General features: G+C 47.8%; 1 protein-coding gene across 3 annotated transcripts in view; it reads left to right on the plus strand.

The window, feature by feature from the left end:
- LOC113429586 (transducin-like enhancer protein 1) overlaps positions 1-14,855 on the plus strand; it is a 69,097-nt gene that overhangs the window by 48,053 nt on the left and 6,189 nt on the right. For all 3 annotated transcript variants that reach the window (XM_087952744.1, XM_087952745.1, XM_087952746.1), the window contains 7 exons: positions 692-850; positions 6,907-7,039; positions 8,891-9,072; positions 9,164-9,243; positions 10,591-10,840; positions 11,955-12,202; positions 13,807-13,954. In XM_087952744.1, the coding sequence (XP_087808870.1) occupies positions 692-850; positions 6,907-7,039; positions 8,891-9,072; positions 9,164-9,243; positions 10,591-10,840; positions 11,955-12,202; positions 13,807-13,954 (1,200 nt within the window). The remainder of the gene's footprint in view (positions 1-691; positions 851-6,906; positions 7,040-8,890; positions 9,073-9,163; positions 9,244-10,590; positions 10,841-11,954; positions 12,203-13,806; positions 13,955-14,855) is intronic.

The raw sequence follows: 14,855 nt of genomic DNA on the forward strand, positions 1-14,855 counted from the left end.
TAAAGCAGCATTTCTCCAAAGTGGGCTATTTTTAAGGTATTGTGGACTTCAACTCCCAGGATTCCCCAGCCAGGCGTGGACGAGAACTTAAATGACCCTTACTATCTCCTTCAACAGGGGTCTCCAACCTTGACGGCTTTTAGAATTGTGGACTTCCGACTCCCAGAATTCCTGGGAAAAAATGGCTGCCTGGGGAATTCTGGGAGTTTGAAGCCCGCAAGTCGCCAAAGTTTGGAGACCCCTGTCCTTCAGTAGGAAGTGGGATGGACTTGATGATCTTTTATTGTTTGATGGGGTTAGGCCGGAAAGAAATCCACAAACTTGGGGGGTTCAGTGGGTGACATTGGGGCCCTCCGCTCGGTCTCAGCCTAAGCTACCCTGCAGGGTTGTTGTTGCAGGCACCCGGCCAAGATATCTGTGTCTGCCGTCTTCTGCTTTCAGAGAAGAGGAAGAATTCAAATACAATACAATGAATCAGGATAAATCAGGGTTTCTCCAAACTAGGCCTCTTGGAACTTCAACTCCTAGAATTCCCTTGTTGGGCTGAGGGCATTCTGGGAGCTGAAGTCCACAGTGGTGGTCAAGGTTGAAAAACACTGAGGGAAACGATGAACTGTGAGGGGACGGGAGCAGAAAACAAGGGAGAGGAGGAAGTTTAAAACCTAACCTTTGTCCCCCCCCTCTACCACAGGATCCTTCTTCGCCCCACAGCGTCCAGTCCTTCTCCTCCCGAGAAAATGGGGTCGATAAAGCCACTCTGCATCGGAAAGAACTGGGCCACCACAGCCCCACATCCATGGCGTCTTCCAGCAGTGCCTCCCCAACGCGTCCCACTAAGGAGCTGGCCACAGTACGTCGCCAGGAGGGATGGGCTCTTGGGTGTGCCGGGGTGTGGGGTGGACTACAACTTCCATCATTCCCAGGCAGATGCGCCAACAGCGGGGGCTGTCCTTCCACATCGTGCAATAGTATCCCTGTTTGATATTAGTTTCCATTTATGTCCGGTGCCTTCCACATGTTGTGGGACTACAATTCCCAGAAGTCCTTGCTGCCTGGGAAGGTTGGAAGGTCAGGATTCACATTTTGGGGGCACCAGCTTGGGGAGGGTACAGAGTCCTAGGTTGTCTCTGGTTGTTTTTCTTGAAGATGTTTTATTACCAAACTAGGTAACGCCATCAGTGTTAGAAGGGTGTGGGGTTTGTAGAGTGGGGGAAGAGGCAGGGAAGGGAAGGGAAGGGAAGGGAAGGAAGGAAGGAAGGAAGGAAGGAAGGAAGGAAGGAAGGAAGGAAGGAAGGAAAAGAGGATTGTGGGATCTTTGGTGATCCCTGAGCTTGGTTGTTTTTCTTGTAGACATTTCATTACCCAACTAGGTAACGTCATCAGTGCCAGAAGGGAGTGGAGTGTGTAGGGACGAGGAAGAAGAGGAGAAGGAAGGAAGAGAGAAAGATTGGGAGGTCTTTGGTTCTCTCCAAGCTTGATTGTTTAGAGCAAAGGTCTTCAAACTTCGCAAGTTTAAAATTTGTGGACGTCAACTCCCAGAATTCCTGAGCTAACCTGATGGGATATTGTTCACTTCTTGATGGTTGGTCTGATGTTCAGCTGGAAAATTATTATCTGCTTATCTGGGTGTTGATTGCTGGTGGGAATTGATCGTTTGGTTTTCTCTTTGGTTTTTGTTATTGTCCCTTTTGAATGGTGTGTAGATGTGGTTTATCACTATGTGCCTGTTGATGGCCCATTTGGCTTGACCGCCAGGAAATTTTCTAGCATTTTGGGACTTTTGGTCTAAGGATGGTCATGGTTTCCCAGTTGGAGAAGGTCGCTTTTCACATCTAGACCTTCCGTTACATCAAATGTTTTTCAAACTCAGCAACTTTCGGATGGGTGGACTTCAACTCCCAGAACTTCATGCTGGCTGGGGAATTCTGGGAGTTGAAGTTCACAGGTGTTAGAGTTGAGAAACGATCATCTAGATCAGGGGTGTCCAACCTTGGCAACTTTAAGACTTGTGGACTTCAACTCCCAGAATTCCTCAGCCAGCTTTGCTGGCTGAGGAATTCTGGGAGTTGAAGTCCACAAGTCTTAAAGTTGCCAAGATTGGACCAAACCAATTTATCCATTATCCTGCTTAAAGGCCACAAAACATTCTAATCCCGCCCCCATTAATAAAAATGAAGAGTTAACCTATTTTTTTACTTTTACCTACTGTGTTTCTCCGAAAATAAGACCCAGTCTTACATTTTTTTTGGGGGGGGGCCCTCCAAAATAAGCACCAGGGCTTATTTTCAGGGGGTGTCTTTTTCTTCTTCTTCCACGTACAAGAGTTGGTAATTGTGGGGGCCGGTGGGAGCGCTGCTACCGCGGGGTTCGTTCTCTCCACCGGTCCCTACTGTGGCGGCCATGCCTTCCCACCGCCGGTCTGATGACGACCTTCACTAGGGCTTATTTTGGGGGGAGTAGGGCTTATATTAGGCACATGCTTAAAAACCAGGCTAGGGTTTAATTTTCAGGATAGGTCTTATTTTCGGGGAAACAGTAGTTAAATGAATCTGGCTTCCCCCTTGACTTCGCTTGTCAGGTGGTCACAAAACGTGACCTGGGGGAGAACCAGCGACGGTCATTAAATAGAAACCAATCGCCAAACGCCTGGATTTTGATCCCGCCATCGCAGGGACGCTACAAAAGGTCCATAACTCTGGTCAGAAGTTGCTTCTTCTTTTTTTTTTTTCAGTGCCGTTGTAACTTGTCCCCCAACGCGTGGTCGTAATTCGAGGACTGTCTGTATGGCAGTGACCGGTTTCGTCGTAGGGTAGGTTAGAAGGACTTTTAGGCAGGCAACAGCTGTTTTCTGCTCCGTCGGCCTGCAAAGAGCGAAGGGATGTGGGTTTGTCAGAATCCCTCCCCGAACATCAGGGCTGGAGAGAGGCATCCCTCAAAAAGGCTCTCTTGGGACCGCTGAGGTTTTCCAGAGCCCGGTTTTGGCAACGGCAGCACCAACAGCTGCAGGAAAGTTTGGGGAAGCCAGCTGCTGTTTCCCACATTTGAAGACATGTCGGACTTCTACACACACACACACACACACACACACACACACACAAACCCTTCTGGCCAATCCCCCCACCTCCCCTGGCAAGATTCCCCCCAAAACTTGTCCTTCTTCCAAAACTGAAGCTTTGCTGCAGTGAGAATGCCAAATTTTGGACAGCCTTTTATGAAGATCCCAGTTCCCCCCATTTCCTTTCCTTCCCCTTCTTCCCCCTTCCCTTCCTTCCCTTCTCTTCCCTTTTCTGTCCTTTTCCTTTTCCTTTCCTTTCCCTTCCTCCTCACTTCCTTCCGTTCCCTTTCCCCTTTCCTTTTTCCTTCCCTTCCTTTCCCTTCCCTTCCCTTATCTTTCCTTTCCTTTCCTTTTTCTTTCCTTCCTTTTCCCCTTCTTCCCTCCCTTCCCTTCCCTTTCCTTCCCTTTTCCTTTCCTTCCCTTCCCCCCTTCTTCCCTTCCCTTCTCTTCCCTTTTCTGTCCCTTTCCTTTTCCTTTCCTTTCCCCTTCTTCTCCTCACTTCCCTTCCGTTCACTTTTCCTTATCTTTCCTTTTTCCCTTCCCTTCCTTCCTTCCCTTATCTTCCTTTCCTTTCCTTTTCCTTTTCCTTTTCCTTTTCCTTTTCCTTTCCTTCCCTCCTCCTCCCTCCCTTCCTTCCCCTTCTTCCCTTCCTTTTCCTTTCCTTCCCTTTTCTTCCCTTCCCTTCTCTTCCCTTTTCCCCTTTCCTTTTCCTTTCCTTTCCCCTTCTTCTCCTCACTTCCCTTCCGTTCACTTTCCTTATCTTTCCTTTTTCCCTTCCCCCTTATCTTTTCTTTCCTTTTCCTTTCCTTTCCCCTTCTTCCCCTCCCTTCCAGGCCCTTTCCCCTTCTTCCTTTTCCCTTTCCTTTCCCCTTCTTCCCCTCCCCTCCCGTCCCTTCCCCCTTCTTCCCTTATCTTCCCCCTTTTTTTTTCTTTCCTCCTTCCTTTCCTTTTCCTTCTTTCTGTTTTTGCAACAACTCAAATTTCACTGTGTGTTTTTCGTCCCCTGGATTTCATCTACCACGCCTCACGACGTAGCTGTTGTAGTTTCCTTTTTACACATTCAGGTATAGCTCAGCTTTTTTTATATGTGGGCCGCTACAGGTAGTCCTCCATTGACCATGGTTTGTTTAGTGACCGTCCAAAGTTACAACGGCACTGAAAAAAAGGGACTTAAGGCCGTTTTTCACCCTTATGACTGTTGCAGTATCCCCTGGTCACGTGATTCAAAATTCAGATGCTTGGCAACTGACTTATATTTCTGATGGCTGCCGTGTCCCAGAGTTCCCCCTTTTCCGAACTTCTGACCAGCGGATCAACAGAGAAGTCAGGCTTACCCAGTTGATCGCTGCAGCTTTCAAGAAGAGACTGGACTCCCATCTGTCAGAAATGGTGTAGGGTCTCCTGCTTGGCCAGGGGGTTGGACTAGACGACCTCCAAGGCCCCTTCCAATTCTGATGATCTGTCATCTGTTTCACTTAACCGTGGCAAGAAAAGTCAGGACACGTTACAAAACTCACTTATAACAAACAGTCTCCCTGAGCGACATACATTTTGGGGCTCCATCGTGGTCGTACGTCGAGGTCCAGCTGTATTTATTTATTTATTTATCTATTTATTTATCTAATTTATATTGCCGCCTCTTCGCCCGTGGCGACAACGAGGCAGCTTACACAACGTAAAAACCATATTTAAAACAAAAAATTAAAATTAAAAAAATTAAAAAACAATAAAAACTTAACAAAAGCAATCAAATATATTGCACCCAAAACGAAATCATCAAAATGATTTTACACCACGCCTATTTAACATTCTTGGCAAACTTGTAGTTCCCGGGTGAAAATCAATTTCCTCTCCTGCTTTTAGGCTGGTGGGTTTTATTTTTCCTTTCCCCACCCCCATCTCTCTCTCTCTCTCTCTCTCTCTCTCTCTCTCTCTCTCTCTCTCTCTCTCTCTCTCTCTCTCTCTTTTTGGTCATTTTAACACTTGTCTAACAGATTTGCAGAAGTCTGCTTTGTTTTCCTGGCCTTACGAGATAAATGTGGTTCCGGAGGCAGATTCCGCGCTCGGTGGTATATCTCTGAGCAGATAAATGGAGGATTTTGTACTGCAAGGATAAAAGCTTCGTCTCTGCCTCTTTGAAACGCAAGCTGTGTTCAAGGTCACATTCTGGGAAAAGAAAAAAAAACAGGCTGTTTTTCTAGTGGTGGGTTCCCAAGCATTTTTACCAAGGACGTCTCAACGCCCACGTTTCAACAATACAGCCGTGACCACAATTGTCTGCGGCCCTTCTCACTATGGCGACACTGTCTGACAAGTGAGGGGCGTCGAACTGGATTTCTTCAAGGGCCACATCAGCATTGTAGTCCTCCTCCAGGCCGGGGTGGGCGGGAGATGGGACGGGACTGACGCCTCCTGCAGCACTTTGCTGACCAAAACGGGGTGCGCCCCACAATTGCCACGATGTAAAAAAAGATGTTGAGGCTCTAGAAAAGAGTGAAGAGAAGAGCAACGAAGAGGATTTAGGGGACCGGAGGCTAAAACAAATGAAGAACGGTTGCAGGGACTGGGTACATCTAGTTTGATGAAAAGAAGGACTAGGGGAGACATGAGAGCAGTCTTCTAGTATCTCAGGGGCTGCCCCAAAGAAGAGGGAGTCAAGCTATCCTCCAAAGCCCCTGAAGGCAGGACAAGAAGCAACGGGTGGAAACTAATCCAGGAGAGAAGCAACTTAGAACTAAGAAGAAATTTCCTGACAGTTAGAACAATTAACCAGTGGAACAACTTGCCTCCAGAAGTTGTAAATGCTCCAACACTGCAAATTTTTAAGAAGGTGTTGGATAACCATTTGTCTGAAGTGGTGTAGGGTTTCCTGCCTAGGCAGGGGGTTGGACTAGAAGACCTCCAAGGTCCCTTCCAACACCTATTTCTTTTCTATTCTATTCTATTCTATTCTATTCTATTCTATTCTATTCTATTCCATGCCATTCCTACCTTGTTTTGGCAGGCAGAGGCTGGGGGCTGTCCAGGCTGAAAATAGGGTGTGTGTGGGGGCTATGTGCTCCCCCTCCCACCCATACTCTGTTTTGGCTGCCAGAGGCACCTGCAGGCCAGTTTTAAGCCCCCCACTGGCCAGATACAGCCCATGGGCCTTGAGTTTGACAACCCTGTTCTAGGTGGCCCTAAACTTACAGGCATTGTTTTAATGGTCGTTCGAAGCCACGGTGGCCTTTTTTAAAAAAAAATATAGACTTATGTCTGGTCTTCACGCTTACCACCATTGCAGCGCCCCCATAGTCACTTGATCAAAATTTGGGGCACCGGGCAGCCGGTACGTATTTAAAACAATTGCAGTGTCCCAGGGTCATGTGATCTATCAATCCATCAGGATAGAGCTGGAAAGGGACCACGGAGGTCTTCTAGTCCAGCCCCCTATCAAGAAGGAGACCTTATGCCATTTCAGACAAGGGGCTGTCCAGTCTCTTCTTAAAAACCTCCAGCGATGGAGCACCATTTGTGACCCGTCCCAGCCGGCTTCTGACCAATAAATTCAAATTGGATCACCACTAATTTGATTTAGTTTGAAGATGCAGGAAGGCGGTAAGTTTTGTCCAAATCGCTTATTTGTTCATTCCATCGCTTCTGATGTTCCAGCTGACCTCTGGGTAAGCTCCCCACCCTAAGCTTCATATCAAAACCACAGAACACAAAAGCCAAAAAACAAGACAGGAAGAAATGCAAATCGTTTTTGAGGGTCGGTGTTGCCCATGGAAAGACGAGGTGTCAAATAGAAAGTAAATAATCCTTTATTCGATTTTCTATTTTCATGTAAACAAATAAACTGTATTTCACAGGTAGAGAAAGCAGTCACCCCCGGTTTGAAATCCAACACCCCAAATTCCCAAGGTGAAGGAACCATGGCCGGATCTTCTGGCACCCTCTACCAGTTCCGTCCAGGAGTAACGAAGCAGACGGTGGAGTCACTTGGTAATCATCTTCCTTTAATGACCCCGTAAATCCCTTGTGGGGTGGAGCCTGGGTGACTGAATGGAGCTAGCAGAGTGTTTTAATGGCCGGGTGCCTTTCCTGTTGCCAATGAGGAGTTTTGTTCGGCAGATATATTCTCAAGTGTGCCCAGAGAAGAGAAATAAATACTTGCCTCTAGCTAGGATCGAACTCACAGCCTCCTGGTTGTGAGGCGAGATCTCCACCTCTAGGCCACCACACCGCTCCCAGAATCACTCTGGTAATGAGGATGGTGAAAAGGGACGCTGGGAGTGATAGAATCGGGTTTAGGGGGAGATTACACCTTGCTACGTTTTTTTAGTAGGCCTTTCCCCCCCATTGAGAAAATTAGCACCCACTTGCTAGCTTTCTAACTGCAGGGTGTGGGTAGGAGTTGGATGAAAAGCAAATGCAAAATTTTAGGATCAGAGAAATGTCTCCCCACCTCACCCCAACCCCTTTCTAACTCCAGTTTTCTAAAGAAGCTTTTTTTTAAAAAAAAAAAAAAATCAAGGTATGATTGCTGTGTGAATTCTTAAAGAAGCCAGAATGAGTCATGAATAGTTGTGGAGTCAGCAGTATAACAAATCTTACAAAAAGTGGGCAAATCTTCATACTATTCCCTGGGCAAAAAAATAAAATCGGAAGTCTGGAGAACTCAGGAAAAAAAGTGAAAAAAAAAATTCCCAACACATGAAAGATTATTTAATAACATTTCTGGGTTCCTTTTGTTCTTTTTGCCATATGAACTTAAAAAAAGGCTTCAGTTTTCTGGGCATCTGTTCGATGAAGATAAATCTATTATCCTTTTAATAGTTCATTGTTTTAAAAACAGCCAGTATTGAGAAATTTTCCTGGTCCTGTTTCAGAAATTTCTGCAGCCATCATAAGGACTAGAAACTTTAAAGCCATTCCCATTGGATTAACCAAGAAGAGTTGCAAAGAAGGGTTGTTGTTTTTTTGTGTGCGTGAGGAGAAAAGCATTTGGGGCAGGAAGTCATCCCTGTAGGGCTGTTAAGAAAGCAATAAAATAAAATAAAATAAAATGGAGGACCAAGGTTATCTGAAGGGAGATGCGAAACTGATGAAAGGACAGTTTTAAAGCACCCCTGTCAATAAGCTCATAAAAATTAGTGGCAGGCTAAAGTGGTTGGCCAGAATGTTAATTGGCTTAGAGTGTGTAACTCGCAGTTTATTTATTTTTTAAGGTTGGGCCAGTGAGTGGAGAGAGAAAGGGGAGTTAAACTGTAATGCAGGCCTGCTTTTAAGACTGAATTTCTCCAACCTCAGCAACTTTGAGGTATGGACTTCAACTCCCAGAGTTCCTCAGTCCAGATCTGAGGACTTAAAAGTCCCAGAATTCTTCAGTCCAGATCAGAGGACTGAAAACTTCAATAATTCCTCGGTCCAGATATGAGGATTTAAACTCCCAGAATCCCTCAACCCAGATCTGAAGACTTAAAACTCCCAGAATGCCTCAGCCCAGATCTGTGGACATCAGCTCCCAGAATTCCTCAACCTGGGCAGATCTGTGGACTTAATCTTCCATAATTCCTTGGTCCAGATCTATGGACTTCAACTCCCAGAATTCCTCAGTCCAGATCTGTGGACTTCCAACTCCCAAAATCCCTCCAACCCAGATCTGTGGACTTAAAAACTCCCAGAATTCCTCAGTGCAGAGCTGAGGATTTAAACTCCCAGAATTCCCCTGACTGGCTGGGGAATCTTGGGAGTTGAAGTCCATACATTTTAAAGTTGCTGAGCCTGAGAAACTATTGGGGTGCATTTGAAGTAGTTTGGGGGGAAATGAACAGGAAACTCTTTGGGTTTCAGCTTTGAGCCTTCGGAATCCACTCACCGTCCAAAGCTCCTATCAAGCCGCTTTTAACGTTGCCCATGTTTCAGTCAATGGCGACATGGTGGGCACTGGAGCCTACGCTGGGCTGCACCTGGTCTCCCCCCAGCTGAACGGGGCCGCCGTTGTGGGGACGGGGAGCTACGGGCGTTCCCCTTTGGTGAGTCTGTGGGGAGGAGAGGCCCCCTTGCAGGGGAGGGCAGGGGGGAGGGGCTTCCCTGGTATTAATCAAAGTTCCTCTGTCCTTCTAGGTAGCTTATGATCCCCACGTGCATTTGAGGGCTTCGGGCCTTTCGGCGGGAATGCAAGCTGGCATGTCTTCTGCCAAGCCGTAAGTGTGAGCAGGAGCTCAGTTATGGTTCCTTGGTGCATCCCTTGGAGAGCAGGGGGTCCGAATCAAGCCCCCCCCCCCTCCGAGATGGTGGTCCTGGAAATGATGCAGGGCAAAAATTCCAAACTTCTTTCCTTCCCTCTTTCTTTCCCTTCCCTTCCCTCTTTTCTTCCCTTCTTTCCTTTCCCTCTTCCCTTCCTTTCTCTTCCCTTTCTTTGCTTTCCCTCTTCCTTTCCCTCTTTTCTTCCTTCTTCCCTTCCCTCTTTCCTTCCTTTCCTTTCTCCCTTCCTTTCATTTTTCCTTCTCTTCCCTTCCTTTCTGTCTTCCTTTCTCTTCCCTTTCTTTGCTTTCCCTCTTCCCTTCCCTCTTTTCTTCCTTCTTCCCTTCCCTCTTCCCTTTCCTTCTTTTCCTTTCTCCTTCCTTTCCTTTCCTTTCTTTTTCCTTCTCTTCCCTTCTTTTCTTCTTCCTTTCTCTCCCTTTCTTTGCTTTCCCTCTTCCTTTCCCTCTTTTCTTCCTTCTTCCCTTCCCTCTTCCTTTCCTTCTTTTCCTTTCTCCCTTCTTTCCTTTCCTTTCTTTTTCCTTCTCTTCCCTTCCTTTCTCTCTTCCTTTCTCTTCCCTTTCTTTGCTTTCCCTCTTCCTTTCCCTTTTTCTTCCTTCTTCCTTCCTCTTCCTTCCTTTCCTTTCTCCCTTCCTTTCCTTTCTTTTCCTTCTCTTCCTTCCTTTCTCTCTTCCTTTCTCTTCCTTTCTTTGCTTTCCCTCTTCCTTTCCCTTTTTCTTCCTTTTTCCCTTCCCTCTTTCCTTCCTTTCCTTTTTCCCTTCCCTTCCTTTCTCTCTTCCTTTCTCTTCCCTTTCTTTGCTTTCCCTCTTCCTTTCCCTCTTTTCTTCCTTCTTCCCTTCCCTCTTCCCTTCCTTTCCTTTCTCCCTTCCTTTCCTTTCTTTTTCCTTCTCTTCCCTTCCTTTCTCTCTTCCTTTCTCTTCCCTTTCTTTGCTTTCCCTCTTCCTTTCCCTCTTTTCTTCCTTCTTCCCTTCCCTCTTCCCTTTCCTTCCTTTCTTCCTCCATCCAGCTACTATTAAACTGCTCTTATTGTTACCATGGGTGGGTGGGGGGATGGGGATTTTAAGAATTTTAGCCGAGATCCAGATGGAGAGAAATATCAAAAGCGGAGTGGAATATCAACAGGGCCAGCAGCAGTTCAGAGCTTCAGAGAGCTTGGCTTCATATCTGATCTCGCTTTCCAGATGTTACTCCATGCCAGCCGCTGCTCCATGAGCGGCCCTTTCCACCCCCTCGGGTTCCTCCTTTACGGGCTGCCTGTGTAAGTGAGCCTTGTCTGTCCTACCACCCAGGGCCTATTCCTTCCACGTCAGCGCTGACGGGCAGATGCAGCCGGTGCCCTTCCCTCCCGACGCCCTGATCGGCTCCGGCATCCCACGCCACGCCCGCCAGCTCCACACGCTCTCCCACGGCGAGGTGGTCTGTGCCGTCACCATCAGCAATTCCACCCAGCACGTCTACACGGGGGGCAAAGGCTGCGTCAAGGTCTGGGATGTGGGGCAGCCGGGCACCAAGACCCCCGTGGCCCAGCTGGACTGCCTGGTAAGCGAAGCAGGGGCCTCGCTTGAGTGCTCCTTCCCCGTTCCTTTCTTTTCCTTCCCTCCTTCTCCTCACTTCTGTCTTTTCCCTTCCCCTTCTTTCCCTTCTCCCATTTCCTTCCTTTATTCATCCATTCCCTTCTCCCCTTTCCTCCCTCCCTCCCCTCTCCTCTCTTTTTCCTTCCCTTCTTCCTTCTCTTTTCTTCCTCCTTTCCCTTTTTCCTTCCTTCTCTTCCTTTCCTTTTTTCCTTCCTTCTCTTTTCTTCCCTTGCCTCCCCCTTCTGCCTTTACTCCCACCCTCTTCTCTCTCTCTCTCTCTCCTTCCTGTCTTCCTTTCATCTCCCATCTCCTTCCTTCTTTTTCCTTCCTTCCTTCCTTCCTTCCTTCCATCCATCCATCCATCTCCCATCTCCTTCCTTCTTTTTCCTTCCTTCCTTCCCTCCTTCCCCCTTCCCCTCCTTGTTTGTTGTCTCCCATCTCCCTCTCGTTCCTTCCTTCCTTCCTTCCTTCCTTCCTTCCTTCCTTCCTTCCTTCCTTCCTTCCTTCCTTCCTTCCTTCCTACCTACCTACCTCCTACCTACCTTCCTTCCATCTCCTTCTCCTTCCTTTTTTTCCTTCCTTCCTTTCCTCCTTCCCCTCCTTAATTGTTGTCTCCCTCCCTCCCTCCCTCCCTTCCTTCCTTCCTTCCTTCCTTCCTCCCTCCCTCCCTCCCTCTCCTTCCTCCCTTCCTTCCTTCCTCCCTCCCTCCCTCCCTCCCTTCCATAGCCAACTGAAAAGGAAACTCACCCACCCCAGGTATTTCCCTAGCCTTAAATCTCTCTGGGCTAATCCTCCCCAGAAACACTTACGGTGTTTTATAGCATTAATTCTTCATGCTGACATCTAGATTTAAAGTTGGGCTCCCTTGGTTTTACCGCTCTCCTACCTTCCCTACTGCTTTTTCATCCCCACCGGAGGAGCTGGGAACTTTCCTTTTGCAATCTCCTCAAGAAAGGAGGAATGGAATCTTTCCCAGAGACCAAATTTGTGGGGCGGGGGCGATTCCACCCCCCCGGCAAAAGATGGTGATGCCACGACTTCCCTCCCACGTCCTGGTTTTCCTCTTTTCTCCCTCCCAGAACCGAGACAACTACATCCGATCCTGCAAGCTTCTTCCTGACGGCCACAGCCTCATCGTTGGGGGCGAGGCCAGCACCTTGTCCATCTGGGACCTGGCGGCCCCCACGCCCCGGATCAAGGCCGAGCTGACCTCCTCCGCCCCGGCATGCTACGCCCTGGCCATCAGCCCTGACGCCAAAGTCTGCTTCTCCTGCTGCAGCGACGGCAACATTGTGGTCTGGGATCTGCAGAACCAAACCCTGGTTCGGTAAGGACTCTCGTGAAGGACCGAGGGGCTGCAGGGACTGCTTGGCCTGGGAAAGCGCCGATTCTGGGCTTCAACTGATCACAGGCTTTGGCTGGCCGGTCCTCCTCTCACCTTTAAAACAGACAGGGCATTGGTTTCGATTTCATATTGCAATTAAATTGCAATAATTAAAGCAAATGGTTGAAATATTTCAGTATTGTTCTGACCTAGGCGGAAGCATGAAGCCGACTGCTCATCCTGATAAACGTCTTTTATTTAATTTACAGTGAATTCCACTCCAGCAAAGTCCTGGCCAACAGTCTTTCAAGATAGTTTACAATGACAGACCTTTATCAGGCTTGGAGAGTTGCCAGGCCGATATCTTCCAAATGCCACACTGTAGCAGACAACACTTGGCCAGGAGTCAGGAACAGATCTTCACCCTAATGAATTGAATTAATTGTCTCTTGCAAACCCCACTCCCCTTTTCTATCCTCTTTATTCCCTCTGGGAGGGGCCATTCACCACCCACCTGTGCCCTTACTCCTGAGTCGACTCTTGTTCCTCAGCTGTTCCCTTCATTTGGCAGCTCTGTGCATGAGCACACTGGGAACAGGCTCCAGCTGTTCTTCTTCCCCACTGATCTCCGACTCCAAAGGCAGCTGATAACTGTCAGACAACCCTGGCCCCATCTCTGTCTCCGACGCAGAGCCCTCGTCAGAGCCTTCCCCAGACTCCAGGACGGGCCCAGGTTCCTCCCCAACCTCCTCACTGTCCGAATCTGCTGCCAACTCCGCTGGCTGCTGCCGGGCCCCAACACATATTTCTGGATTGTATCAACGAAAAGGGCACACAAGTGAACATAAAAGGCGGTTCCATAGCACAAAAACAATCATCCAAAAGATTGCCAATTATTTATAGGTTATCTCCAATATTGACAATTTCTTTCTAGTTTGGGTATTTCTAGCAGGCATGGATATGTGTGTGTGTGTGTATATATACATACACACACACTCATGATTCTCCTTCTCCTTTCCATCCTCTTCCTCCATTTTTCTTCTCTTCTCCTTCCTCCTCCTCTTTTTCCCCTCTTTCTGCCCCTGTTCTTTCCTTTCTTCATCTTCTCCTCCTCGCTGTTTCTCTTCTTCCTTTTCCTCCTTCTCCCTCTCTTCCTCCTATTCTTCCTCCTCTTCATTTTTCTCTTCTTCCCCTTCTCTTCCATTCCTTCTCTTTTCCCCTCTTTCTCCTATGCTGCTTCTCTTCTCCCTCCATCACTTCTTCCTTTTACTTTTCCATCTCCCTTCCTGCTCTTTATTTTTCTCTTGCTCCTATTCTGTCTTTCCTCCTTTTCTTTTCCTCTTCCCATTCTTCTTTCCTTCCTTCTCCTTTTCCTTCTTTCACCGCCTCCTCCTCTTCTCCCTTCTTTTCTCTTCCTCCCATGTGTCTTCACTTCCTTCTCTTTTCCCTCCCACAATCTTCTCTCCCTCCTCTCCCTCTTCTTCCTTTTTGTCCTCCCCTCTCACTCCTCCAATGCTCCTTCTCTTTTTCCCTTCACCTCTTCTCCCCTCCCCCTCTTCCTCTCCCTTCATTTTCTTCCCCCCTCCCGTCTTCTCCTCTCCCTTCAGACAGTTCCAGGGTCACACGGATGGGGCGAGTTGCATTGACATTTCCAACGATGGCACCAAACTCTGGACCGGCGGTTTGGACAACACCGTCCGGTGCTGGGACCTGCGTGAAGGCCGGCAGCTGCAGCAACACGACTTCAGTTCCCAGGTCAGCTGGGAGGAAGGAGGGGGAACCCAGGTTGGGGAGCTCAGAAGGAGAAGCCCAGTTGCATTGGGGACTTGTGGAATGTAAGGTCAGAAAGTCTGTAAAAGGGACAGGTGGTCCTCGACTAACGACCCCAGGGTTTCTGTTGGGAAGTGAGAAATTGATTTGACCCATTTGACGACCTTTCTTGCCACAGTTGCTAAGCAAGTCACACGGTTGTTAAGCGAATCTGACTTCCCCGTTGAGTTTGCTTCTCAGAAGGTCACAAAAGGGGATTACATGACCCCCGGGACACTGCGACCGTCATAAATAAGAACCAGTCCCAACAACTGAATGTCAGTCACATGGCCCTGAGGATGCTGCGACGGTCACAAGTGTGAAAACTGGTCCTAAGTCCCTTTTTTTCCAGTGCCGTTGTAACTTAGAATGGTCACTAAATGAAACTGTTGTTAAAGTGGAGGCCAGCCTTCCTTCTGCTCTTGTTAACTTTGTCTCGCATGAAAACCATCCTGCCTTTTATTTGGCTTTCGGTGGGATTGCAACCTCATCAAGTTTTGGTCATCATGAGGACTAGAATCTTCGAACTGAGTTTGAAGCCTTCTCTTGCTTTTAACTTTGCAATCATGAGGACTAGAATCTTTGTGAATTTTGCTTTGTGTGTTTCAAAGGTACCATCCTGGCCCTCAAACCTTTTAAAGCTTTAATCTTCAACTATCCCCATCTTTCTTTCTTTCTCTCTCTCTCTTTCTTTTCTGTCTTTTTTTTCTTCCTTCCTTCCTTTCCTACCTTTCTTCCTTTTCCTTCTTCCTTCCTTCCTTCTGTTCTTTTTCCTTCCTTCCTTTTTTCTTCTTCTTCCTTTTATTATTTCCGTCCTTCCTATTCTTTTTCCTTCCTTCTTCCCTCC

The sequence above is a fragment of the Notechis scutatus genome, chromosome 1, assembly GCF_049901735.1.
Source record: "Notechis scutatus isolate UNSWTSFEM ecotype Mainland chromosome 1, rNotScu1.2, whole genome shotgun sequence".
NCBI classification, from domain to species: Eukaryota; Metazoa; Chordata; class Lepidosauria; order Squamata; family Elapidae; genus Notechis; species Notechis scutatus.